The sequence below is a fragment of the Oryza sativa genome, chromosome 8 (assembly GCF_034140825.1).
Source record: "Oryza sativa Japonica Group chromosome 8, ASM3414082v1".
NCBI classification, from domain to species: domain Eukaryota; kingdom Viridiplantae; phylum Streptophyta; class Magnoliopsida; order Poales; family Poaceae; genus Oryza; species Oryza sativa.
The window spans coordinates 13,131,863-13,144,164 of record NC_089042.1 but is presented as its reverse complement, the minus strand read 5'-3'; the positions used below and the strand labels follow the sequence as shown (position 1 = coordinate 13,144,164).

The following is a 12,302-nucleotide window of genomic DNA, read 5'->3' as shown; positions in this document are numbered from 1 at the left end:
GTAACTAAAAAAGTAAGGTGGACAGTCATTCTTCAATTTCCATGTCTTTATATTCATCTTCTGATATGGGCATCACAGATTCATGGGTCGGATCAATATGCATGATCGGCAAACGGATTGTAGCAGTTCCCGTCGTTTTCTGAAGGAATGGAAATAGCCATCATGCGATTCATGACCAAAGTTTGCTCCATGCAGTTTCTCCATTTGGTCACTGCCACCTGAATCCAACCGTAAGTTCATGTTACCACTTTCGTCATCCCCTCATTGCCCATGATCATGCTTTAGCCATGTCAGCATACCAACATGCATTTTGTGTTTACTTTTTGTTCCTCATATCTATTGTTATTTTGTACCGTTTAAGTAGAAGGTGGTGCAGTTCAGTTTTTTCTCAGCATAATATTGATGCAATGTGTTTGATAATATTATTACAATCTTGCAGGCTACACGCACTATTGTACAATTGCATTTGTTTGTTATATAGCAGTTTAAAGGAACATGCATACATATCAATTAGTTGCTATCAAGCATTTAGCCTACATTTTATTTTTGAGATTTTTCGTATTTTATATCTTCGCTTGAACTTTTCTTCTTTCATGTGATTATTCATTCCAATTTTATAGATCCAATTGCTCTTAAATTTTCGCAGCAACGCGTGAAGTATCGTCTAGTTCATTTTATAAGATTGCCTTGATAAACGGGTAAAAGTTAAAAGGAGGGCACCTCACTTATCTTGTTATTCAACAAACAATCCGATTATTTATGCAAAACTTCAAACGAAAATTCTCATGTTTAATGCACAACTATTGATATCAGAACTAAATATATATCTAAAATAATCCAAATGCTGGACTCACAGCAGTTGTTGACCGCGACACGAGCATCTTTGAGTTTTAGATCAAGAGGTATAGCAGTGCTGTCCGGCTCACGTGTTGGTGATGTGACTACGGGTAAAGAAAAATGACATACTGGTCTAAATGACAAGCAAACATACCGAACTTGCTACCAAGGGATCCTTCAAATAAAGGACAGTTGATTCTTGTGCATGCCCAATTCAAAACTCTAGTTCAGAGGAGCATCTTCATGCTCCCTTCTACGCAATCACTCGAGCAGCTTCACGTTTTGCTGCAAATTCCAATTCTTCTGGTGTGAAGGGAAGCGGCTTTGTTGGGGCAGGCAGGCGGCCAATGCTATCAACCTTGTCTCGTTGCTTGGGTGGGGGCCTTGCTGCTTTAGGTAAAAGTCGGCCTTTCTTTGCAAACCACTCGGGCTTGAGAAGTGCCCTGAATCCAAGGTTATTATAGTACACCAGTCTTACCGTTCCACCAGCTGCTTCAACTGCAGCTTTTGCCCTAGCAGTTGTCCTTGATACCTACAAATGTTCAATCATATATTATTTAAGGGATTTTCGAATAAATAGATCATAAATGCAAAATGTTATGAGGGGTGGACATTAGGATAGCTAAAAGAGTAAGATCTCATCTACCGAGTACCCACAGAAGGCACACTCAGACCTAATCTAATGAAAACCTTTTAAGTTGTAACCAAATCACACTTGACCAACCTTTAAAACTTCAACCACTAATATGCATGTATTTGTATCTATCATGAAAAATTAGAACGGTATTGTTTTTCCTGAAAAAAATATTTTCATATTATTAAAGCTTAAATGTGTATCAAAGAATGATAAAAATGTGTGTGTGGTAGATAATGTGACATCTAAAACAAGTAAACAAGAAAAGAGAAAAATAAAGTTGCTTTCTAGTCATCTAGCCATTTAAGGCTTACATGAACCACATTAGTCAGATTAAAGCCACATCATACTGATAAAATGGATATTTTAAGTCAACTTTGATTACTTATAGCACGAAGTAATCATCTGTTCTCCGAATGATCATCATCCATGGGCAAGTAGACCATGTAATGAAGTAACATATGGGCTACATGAGATCTCAGTTTAATATAATAATTATGAGTATATGCAAATTTAGTTAGAATTTTCTATCTCGCTCATAACATGAAGAGAGAAACAGGAGATAATATTTGAAGAGTATGGCCAGACGATAATATTTCCAAGTTAGAGCATGAAGGTCATGATTAAATGAGAACATCTCATTTAGCGGAATCTTATGCTTGCCTCAAGGTGGATTGGCCATTTAATTTCCTCTGCTCCACGGCCCATTAGTCGAATTCCATCCTTTATTTGTTTTCCAATAGCACCTGTATCCTGGCAAAGCAGGAAAAAGAAATTCAAAACTACAAAAAGAGCAGAACATATCTTTTTCTTTAAAAAAAAAAAAAGATTGTTAGTACCTTCAGTGTCTTCATTGTGATCAATTCAGAGGAATCAATTTTTCCAGCGTTGATGAGCTTTGCAATTTTCCCCAGACCACATGGCTGATCAAAGGGAATATTAATATCATCAGATATCGTTCTAGATGCCTTTGTAAAATACAGCTTTGGATTAGATTGAAGAATAAGCAACGTTAAGATGACACATTGCATCTCTTCTAAAATGAAGACATAGTTTCCTAAATAGATATCAAAACCTACATGGCTACATTCTCTCTAGAGGTTGAAATGGAAATGTGCATGAATCAACAGTATTCCGAATTTGCTGAATACAATCACTTAAAAGTCTTAAACAATAACCTGAGATGGGTACTATCATACAGGAATAGTTTTTTCGGAACCTGGGAGATTGTAATACAAAATGAGAAATTACTCGTTCATTTAGGAAAGATGTTTGCACTTTCACTTTGCACCGGCCTAATCACTCTGGTTGGGGTATGCTCTCCTGGTGCTGATGAGCCCATAACACCCTTTGCCTTCAGGTATGCTATATTTGTTAGTAGTATGTAAACTGATTCAACCTGAAGTGTTTAGGAAGTGTGAAGTGCAACTTATTTGTTAGTTTGGTATAAAGTGAAAGTGTTCGCTAACCCCATTGCAAATTGCAATTTACTCAAGAAATAATCTAGAATACCTTACCATATAGGAGATACATTACAGAAAAATGTAAAAGTGATGCATTTGTTCACACCCCATTGCAATATTCAATGCCATATGAGGGTGGTAAAGAAAGCTCATCATAGCAGGATCCATATAAATGAAACTCTCTTATTCTGCTAGGTATTTCTCTTCTTATCAGCTCTAATTGGTCTCTATGAGCCTAACTATATCCAAGAACTACATATAATCATTAAAAAGAATGGACTTGGGCAGGATAGAATCAGTCATATCAGTTGGCTCATGCCAAAATGGTTTTAAAGGACCTACATTCCCCATGTTTTAGTCATCTTTCACGTGTGTTAAGCCACCCACTAGTGCTGCCTTTGACATCTTAGCCCATCTAAGGGATATCGCCAAATTTTCTTCGTTTAAAACAAGGAACTTATAGGATAACAACGAAATCCTTATAATGGCATTGGCAGCACAAAATGGAAGTATATCAAGCTAGATCAAGTATGTGCAAAGTGCAAACCAAATTCAAGTGGTCGACTAGGTAAGTATGGGCAGCCTTCAACCCAGCAACATTTCGATGGGGCAACCAAGCCTGATTCGTAAAGAAACAAGAGCGAAATGCAGGTATATGTGATCAAACCCTGCGCGCAGAACACCTGTCGAACACCTTTCGTGCAACACTCTACATCATACAACCTGCGATACGACGGGTGGGGAAAGGCGAACCTGAAACGTCAGAGAGAAGCGGTTCTTGAAGCCGCGACGGGGGAGGCGGCGACGGAGCGGGGTCTGGCCGCCCTCGAAGCCGAATCTGGCGGTGCCCCGCGCCTTCTGCCCCTTGTGGCCGCGGCCAGCCGTCTTGCCCTTCCCGGAGCCGATCCCTCGGCCCTTCCGGGTCTTCTGCTTCCGCGCCCCCGGATTGTCCCTCAGGTCGTTGAGCCGCAGCAGACTCCCCACCGTTCTCGGGGCCCTCGCCGCCGGCACGGCCGCCGCCGCCGCGGCTTGGGTGGCGTAGGATAAGGATGAGGCGAGCTTTGGGGCGGGCAGAACGGTGGAGATTGCGGTTGCGGGGGCGGGATGTGGGTGAGGGACGCGGCGGGAGACCGCGGTGGCGGTGGCGGTGGCGGTGGCGCGGAGGAGGTGGGAGGCGCGGCGCCACATGGCTGGAGTGGTGGGCTGGCTTTCTTCCTCGTCCGCTGGTTTGGGTGGGTTTGGGGGTTTTAGGGTTCGTTCCACCGGTGCGATCTGTTCCCTACTTTTTCTTTACAAATTGGTATTTTTCTAAAACTCATTTTGAATTTAGATCGTAACTTTAACCAAAAATAAGTCACCGGCTGGCACTAATGTTAAACAAATCAGCACCAGACACGTTGGCGCTGATCCCCTCGCAAACGTGGCAAAGCTCAACGTCATAGCGGTTGGTGTTGACCCCTCTAACCTCAACGCTAGCTGCGTTGGCGCTGAGATAGAGGGGACTTAACCCCATGGTCGAGCCACGCCGGCTCTATCTAAGGCTAGGGTTTGCTCTCCCGTGGTGCCCTCTCTCCTCCTCTCCCAAAAATCTCCTCAAATCTCTCTCAAATCGAAGGTTATTTTGTGGTTATTGCGTTGATGAAAAAAACACACACTGGCCTGAGAGGTTTGCTTCACTCTAATGCAGATCCAAATCTTACTTTCGGGTTCAAGGTGTGTCAGTTGTTTAGATCCTGCCACCAACAAGAATAAAATAAAACAGTTAAATCGGCAAACGATAGCCGATCGGCTGGAAAGCCGATGGCATATCGTCTTTAACGTAGCCAATGCAATTATGTAGAATCAACCGTCACGTATAATCTTAAAAGAATATAGGTAAACTCTAAATATGTCGTATCGACTGTAGAGATAATCGACCATACAATCCCTAAATTAATATGCTCTAAATTATACACAAACAGTACAGATCAGACCTAACCAAGACAGCATAGATTGTACATAGATCAGATTGACTAACTTAGAGATTATATGTGTTTATATCAATAGCCGATAAGACAATACTCAGATAAAAAATAATGTATTAGCTAATACTCTAATACAACATTATGCATGTACTCCTTCCGTTTCAGGTTATAAGACGTTTTGGCTTTAGTCAAAGTCAAATTGTTTCAAGTTTGACTAAGTTTATAGACAAATATAGTATTATTTATAATACTACATTAGTTTCATCAAATCAGTAATTGAATATATTTTCATAATAAATTTGTCTTTGATTAAAAATGTTTCTACTTCTTTCTACAAACTTGGTCAAACTTAAAGTAGTTTGACTTTGACCAAAGTCAAAACGTCTTATAAAATGAAACGGAGGGAGTATCTCAGTTGGCCTCAATCAAAGAAACAAGGTGTTGCGTCACCAAAAGTGGGCCCATAGCTCTCGGAGTCCTCGGAGTCTTCGGAGGAATTTCGGTATGACTTTAGGAGTTTTCCTTCTTTCTTTTGTAAGACCTTCGAAATTAATGAAATACTTTATATGCTCTCGATACTTTAGTATATCTAAGTATTATATTGACTTTATATATGTACCGGTATAGTCGTATAGTTAGCCTATCAGAAAGGTGTAGTGGTGTGGGTTTAATGTTTGTTTACTCGGTTGCTCAATGTTATCTCGAGAGATGTAGAGTAGTATTTAATAATGTAGACGTGTTGTCTAGATTATTAAGTATTATTATCTGGGCATATATGCTACGGGTCAGTCGAAGTGGGCCGCTGATGGTGATAACTCAGTACGGGTATTCCTCCACGATAGTATATATTCCTGAGAAACTTTCCTAGGGAGGTACTCCTCCGTATTTAGCTCTGGTTGGACGGCCATGATAGGTTGTCGTAAGAAACTCAGCAATCCGGGGTGGACTCTCGAAACACCAGGAGGGTACTCTTAGAGGGTATTGGCTATATGGTTGTATACTAGCAGGTGTAAACTTAAGTTTAAAATTATAGGAATTAATTGTTCTTCTATTTCTTCTTCCACTTAGTTTAGGAATGATTTAATGAGATATATGAGTGATTTGCTTTATGTCACTCTTCTTCCACTTAGACTTTGATTATACAAGTGGCAAGCATACATTATTAGCATAGTTCTCTCTTACAATCTTCCCTTAGGATTAAATAAATACGATACCTTGGAATACTCCTGGGTGAAATGCTATAATGGTATATCCGTGCACTTTGCGGATTCTTTCTGTAAACCATATATATATCGGGACCATTTCTAGCGCCATTACTGGGAATTTATATTTCTAGTAATGTCGTTAAGAAATACCAACAATATACTCATATGTAGTAACATTGTCTTGTCCTAACACTACAAGAATCTATTTAATCTGTGGCGAAATTTGACGAAATTTTCGTGATGTTTTCAGATATCGTCACGGATATACAACTATGGATACCAGGCCCATAATACCGTGACAGTTTATCGATTTCGTCATAAACCGGCCCAAAACCTGTGATGTTATAGCAATTTCGTCACGATTTAAATACTTCAAAACCATATAAGAGATATGTAAATTTTGTGAACAATGTTACTATTATTTTACCAAATGAAGAACTGACCAAATTAAAAGTTATAGATATTGATGAGTTATACAACTTTGATGTTGATGACTTTTTCAGTTGAAATCATTTAGTATTTGAAAATATTGTTTGAACTTGTCATAATTTGAAATTCAAATTCAAATTATTGAAACAAAGTCATACAGCAAAATGACCAAAACAAAAGTTGTAGATATTGATGATTTATACAACTTTGCTGTGGATGACTTTTTCAGTCGAAATAATTTAGTATTTGAAAATGTTGTTTGAAGTTATTATAATTCAAAATTCAAATTCAAATTATTGAAACAGAGTCATATAGCAAAATGACCAAAACAAAAGTTGTAGATATTGATGATTTATATAACTTTGCTGTTGATGACTTTTTCAGTTGAAATCACTTAGTATTTCAAAATGTTGTTTGAAGTTGTCATAATTTGAAATTCAAATTTAAATTATTGAAACAGAGTCATATAGCAAAATGACCAAAACAAAATTTGTAGATATTTATGATTTATACAATTTTGTTGATCATGACTTTTTCAGTTGAAATCGTTTAGTATTTGAAAATGTTTTTTGAACTTGTCATAATTTGAAATTCAAATTTTATATACGTCAATCAAACTCATATGGAGAAATAACCAAAATAAGATTGGTAGATCTCAATAAGTTATACAACTTTGTTTTTGACAACTTTTTCACATAAGTTCATTTAGTAGATAAAATTCGATTCGAAGGTTTAATATTTTCAAGTTAATTGAAAAGAGGGAGAAAAATGGACTTCTTGTCAAGGGATAAGCAAAAGGGCTGGCCCGTAACAGGCCTTTTGCTCCTCCCCGCCGAGAAGTTCATTTTGCCTCCCTCCTTTCAATTAATTTGGAAATATTAAACCTTCGAATCAAATTTTATCATACTAAATGAACTTATGTGAAAAAGTTGTCAAAAATAAAGTTGTATAACTTATTGAGATGCACTAATCTTATTTTGGTTATTTCTCCATCTGAATTTGATTGACCTATATAAAATTTGAATTTCAAATTTTGACAACTTCAAATAACATTTTTAAATACTAAATGATTTCAACTGAAAAAGTCATCAACAACAAAGTTGTATAACTCATCAATATCTACAACTTTTGTTTTGTTTATTTTGCTATATGACTTTGTTTCAATAATTTGAATTTGAATTTCAAATTATGACAACTTCAAACAACATTTTCAAATACTAAATGATTTCAACTGAAAAAGACATCAACAACAAAGTTGTATAACTTATCAATGTCTATAACTTTTATTTGGGTCATTTCTTCATTCGGAAAAGTGATAATAACATTGTTCACAAAATTTACATATCTCTCTTATAGTTTATAAACTATATAAGAGATAATTATATTTTGTGAGCAATGTTACAAACTGCTTTGTCGGATAAAAAAAAGACCCAAATAAAAGTTATAGATCTTGATGAGTTATACAACTTTCATGTTGATGACTTTTTCAGTTGAAATCATTTAGTAATTGAAAATGTTGTTTGAAGTTGTTATAATTTAAATTCAAATTCATATTGTTAAAAAAAAGTCATATAGAAAAATAACCAAAACAAAAGTTGTAAATCTATATCTATACCTAATTAAAAAATATGTAAGGATTCCGGGCGTTTTTTTCGTCCGTCCCACACGTGTAGCTAAATCCGTTTTAATCTGATTAATAGACGGATCGGACAATTTTCAATCTACTCCAAAACCGAGGTTTATATACTATATGTAAGTTCCATGTAATCTCGTAGCACATATAGTAATCTGCCTACATGGTTAACATCGAAAGTTTTCATCCCGGCGACCAGGGTTCGATTCCCACCTTCCACTCACGCATTTTTTCACCTATTATTGCTAGCACTATGCCTATGGGCTAATGGGCCCCTCCTAGAATAAGTCTACTTTCCCTCCCTCGTGTCAAATCTCCCGCATTTTTTCACCTATTATTGCTGGCACTATGTCTATGGGCCCATCCTAGAATAAGTCTACTTTCCTTCCTTCGTGTCAAATCATATTACCATGCACATCCATTGCTGAAAAATCAAAAGTATTGCACCTCTTTCTTCAACAGATTAAATTATTGATTCTGAAATCTTATAATGAACCATTTTTTAATTTGAAAAGTAAAGATAATCATATTATATACACAAAAATATATATAAATATATGCTTACCGATATATAGGATGTAATACATATTCAAGTATACAAAATTAATGCCCTTTCTTTCCATGAAAGAAACAAAAGGTTGCTGCACATGCAAAGGGCCCACGATCACTTTTTATGGTGTTAATATGTACCTAATAATAAAAATAATAAAAAAGTATGTAAGGATTCGTCCGTCCTTACCTAAATTTTTTCATTCGCAACATCCTGAGTCCAACACTGGCCGTGCCAAAGAGGCAAGCCGAGCGGATGGAGCTAGCGAACAAGGCTGAGGGTTGAAAAGAAATGAATGGGACTTTCAGCCTAAAACCAAGGAGTATTCAACTAAAAAAACCAAGCAAGCTGGATAATGTATATCAATTTCAAAATATTTTTACCCGTTGCAACGCACGGGCATTTTTTTCTAGTCTTAATAAATTATACAACTTTGTTGTTTATGACTTTTTGAGTTGAAATCATTTAGCAATTGAAAATGTTGTTTGAATTTGTTATAATTTGAAATTCAAATTTTATATAGTTCGATCAAACTCGGATGGAGAAATGACCAAAAGAAAAATGGTAGATCTAAATAAGTTGTACAACTTTGTTTTTTACAACTTTTTCATACGAGTTGATTTAGAACCATAAAAATCGATTCGAAATTTCTAATGAAAATTTTCCCTCCTCACCACTCCAAAAATTTTTCATCAACCTCCTCTTCTCTCTCTCCCTCCACTTATATTTTCCCCTTCTCCTCACTCTTTCTCTTCCTCTCTCTCACTCTCTCTCCTCTCCCTCTTTCTATTCCTCTTCCGGCGACGAGCACGAGTGGGCGGCGTGCGCGTGCCGGCAGCTGGCGGCCGCCGCATCGTCCCCGTCGCTCGGGCTGCCCCCTCCGCAGCGGCGCTGACCCCGACGACAACGAGGAGGCGCGACCCCGGCAACGACGACGCCGACCCCGACGACGAGTGGGCGGTGACGCGGGCCTCGTCCCGCCCGGATCCGGCGGCGGCGGGCCTCGTCACACCCGGATCCGGCGGCGGCGGGCCTCGTCCCGCCCGGATCCGGAGGCGGGAGTGGGCGGCGGCGGCGCGGCGGATCCGGCTCGGGCGCGGCGTCGACGACGGTGGCGGGCGGCAGCGGCGAGGTCGGGCACGGCGGATCCAGAGCGGTTGCGAGCGGTGGCGGCGAGCTCGGACACGACGACGACCTCGGCGACGACGACGGCGGCGGATCCGGCTCGGGCGCGGCGACAACGACGGCGGCGGGCGGCGGCTAGCTCGGGCGCGACGACGACCTCGGCAACGACGAAGGCGGCGCACGTCGGCGAGGTTGGGCGCGACGGATCCAGCGCGGTGGCGGGCGGCGGCGGTGAGCTCGGGTATATGTCCGTACTCAAGAAACTTCTATCTATTACATGATCGTGCATTGTGCAAGATGGTTACTTACTTGATTTGGGGATGATGCAAAATTCAACTGTGACGACTGGTTGAAAAGTACATTATTTTGTTTTATGAGATTCTTCACTATTATGCTTAAACTCATGTGCATCCATCCTTTTGTTACAGTGAAGCTATATGTTGTTGCTTGAGATTCAGCTGATGCTACCCTGTATCAGTACCCAATCCATTTTCTTTCTCTTCTCATGTGTTACAACTTTGATTTGTCATTCGTGCTGCTATACATGTTCATTTCCGAAGATCTGTAGTTTATCAGGATGCAATCGTGACTCGGAAAATATAAAGTAGAGTGTGATTCCTTATACAATAAGACCCAATCTTAGATTCGATGTTCACATGCTCATGAACCAAATATTATTGGAGTTGTTGGTTTGAATGATATGCACATTGAACTGTTACTAAAAAAGCATGTTCTAAGGGGCTGTTCTGATTTTTTATGTGCGACTTCATGCATTATCTTTAGGATGGTAAATTTGTAATGGTGAGTGAGTTTTGTTCTCATCAGAATCTTTAGCACCATTTCTATTAAATTAGTCATCAATGGGTAACCTGTGTATGCTGTTCGATTCATGTGCTACAACTTTGCTCGATAGTTCTTTGTTGGTTGTCTTAGACAATCACTGATTTAGTCTGAAAGCAAATGATTTAACCTAATCAACCGAGTTGTATGCCGCCACAGGCAGCGCGGCATGGCGCGCCCCAGCCTCTAGTAGGAGTCCATGAGTAGCATATTTTTAATAAAGAGATCAATTTGAATAATTAGGGAGTCTATGAACAGAAACATAGACCTTTATAATTATAGCATGCATGCAATCATGTGCGGGCATTTCTCATTAACTTTCTTAGACTTATTACTGGGATTTTGCACATGGCAGCTAAGGAGAAACAATATGAAATGGATGGATTAGTTAGTTAATTTGAGTGTGCTTGATTTCTTTCGGTCATTGTTCTTACTGAAAGCAATATTTTCTTAATTTCTAACGGGAAATGTACACAGTTTTGCGAAGAAGGGGGAAAAGAAGAGGATGAGTATGTATTGCTAGAGTTGGATGATTGTCTTTATCTGACATAAAACCAAATGCTCCATATGTGCTCTCTGTAAGTTGGTCCTCCATTTTTTTAATCAGTGGCTTAATGGTACGGATGGGCACGCTTTGAGTGTACAAAATCTGTTTCTCTGAATGTTTTTAATCAGTGGCTTAATGGTACGGATGGGCACGCTTTGAGTGTACAAAATCTGTTTCTCTGAATGTTAGATTTTAGTTGTGCATGTAGTTCCCAGAAGTAGCTCTAAGATTTCCTTTGTAGCAGAACGACCAACATTAAAAATGCCATATGCGCATAGAAATGTAGCAGTGAGCTCTGTGCTGATTATCTAGGAGAGCTCTTGCCATCAGCATTTAAAATCGCCTAATAGAATTACAGAAGGACAAAGACATATATGTTTCATTTATTTTGAAAATAGGAACTGAACTTAAGCTCAGTTGGTTGACTTGAACTTGGATGCCTATTTCTTGTCTATAAATTGATACTGAGATTCTCCTTGTCATCCATCACCTTTTTTATATATATTTTGAGCAGCCTTTGTTGCTACAAAGTGCTACCAGTGTGTGTTATGTGGTAGCTTTGGGGAGAAAATATATAGTCTACCATGTGATGTGAGAAAATGGTATGCCAGCACATATTCTGCTTATTAATCTTTTTAATGCCATGATTTATGGACGTGAAAATAACAAAGTTAAGTTTTTCTCCCACATCCTTTGATCACTGAGACGTTGGCTCATATCTATTTCAAAAAGTTTGTTCACTGTCTTTATCTCATACTGAACACTACTGAGTTTTTCTTGTCATGTTTTCCAGGGTATCTGATTCCTTCTGGTCGTCCTCGTCTTGATCCAGATCAAGCGTGATCCCAATCTGCGCGCTTACTTTCTTGGCTTGGATTGATTGATTGAAAATGTGTGTTTCTCAGGCCGCCTCCTGTTATTAGGTTGAATCTGAGATGAACTATTATTTAAATTCTGTTGTATTCTGGTTGTATCTATTATTAGTTGAATCTGATATGGTATCAGTTGTTAGGTTTGAATCTGAGATATATGAGAAATTGGATTGAATTTGGTGGGCTCAAATTTAATGGGCTTA

At 38.8% G+C, this 12,302-nt stretch overlaps 1 protein-coding gene and 1 long non-coding RNA gene across 3 annotated transcripts; one reads left to right on the top strand and one right to left on the bottom strand.

Moving 5' to 3' along the window:
* Nucleotides 1–803: 803 nt before the first annotated feature.
* Nucleotides 804–4,152, bottom strand: LOC4345238 (uncharacterized). The gene is made up of 4 exons (XM_015792934.3): nucleotides 3,688–4,152; nucleotides 2,311–2,394; nucleotides 2,135–2,224; nucleotides 804–1,369 (listed from the first exon to the last, which is right to left on the bottom strand). Exons 1-4 carry the CDS (start codon nucleotides 4,120–4,122, stop codon nucleotides 1,091–1,093), a joined length of 888 nt encoding a protein of 295 aa, XP_015648420.1. The 5' UTR covers nucleotides 4,123–4,152; the 3' UTR covers nucleotides 804–1,090.
* A 5,318-nt stretch (nucleotides 4,153–9,470) lies between these two features.
* LOC107278719 (uncharacterized) lies at nucleotides 9,471–12,302 on the top strand. Of its 2 annotated transcripts, XR_010734582.1 has the most exons (3): nucleotides 9,471–10,081; nucleotides 11,158–11,258; nucleotides 12,021–12,302. It is a non-coding gene; the product is annotated as an uncharacterized lncRNA (long non-coding RNA). The 2 variants fall into 2 exon arrangements; XR_010734583.1 differs by lacking the exon at nucleotides 11,158–11,258.

What these genes read in the sequence shown, in the direction of transcription:
- LOC4345238 (XM_015792934.3), bottom strand. Translation starts at nt 4,122, where the DNA reads ATGTGGCGCCGCGCCTCCCACCTCCTCCGCGCCACCGCCACCGCCACC. An exon ending in TCACAATGAAGACACTGAAG is followed by an intron (nt 2,225 to 2,310) that starts GTACTAACAATC and finishes CTGCTTTGCCAG; the next exon opens with GATACAGGTGCTATTGGAAA. An exon ending in AATGGCCAATCCACCTTGAG is followed by an intron (nt 1,370 to 2,134) that starts GCAAGCATAAGA and finishes GAACATTTGTAG; the next exon opens with GTATCAAGGACAACTGCTAG.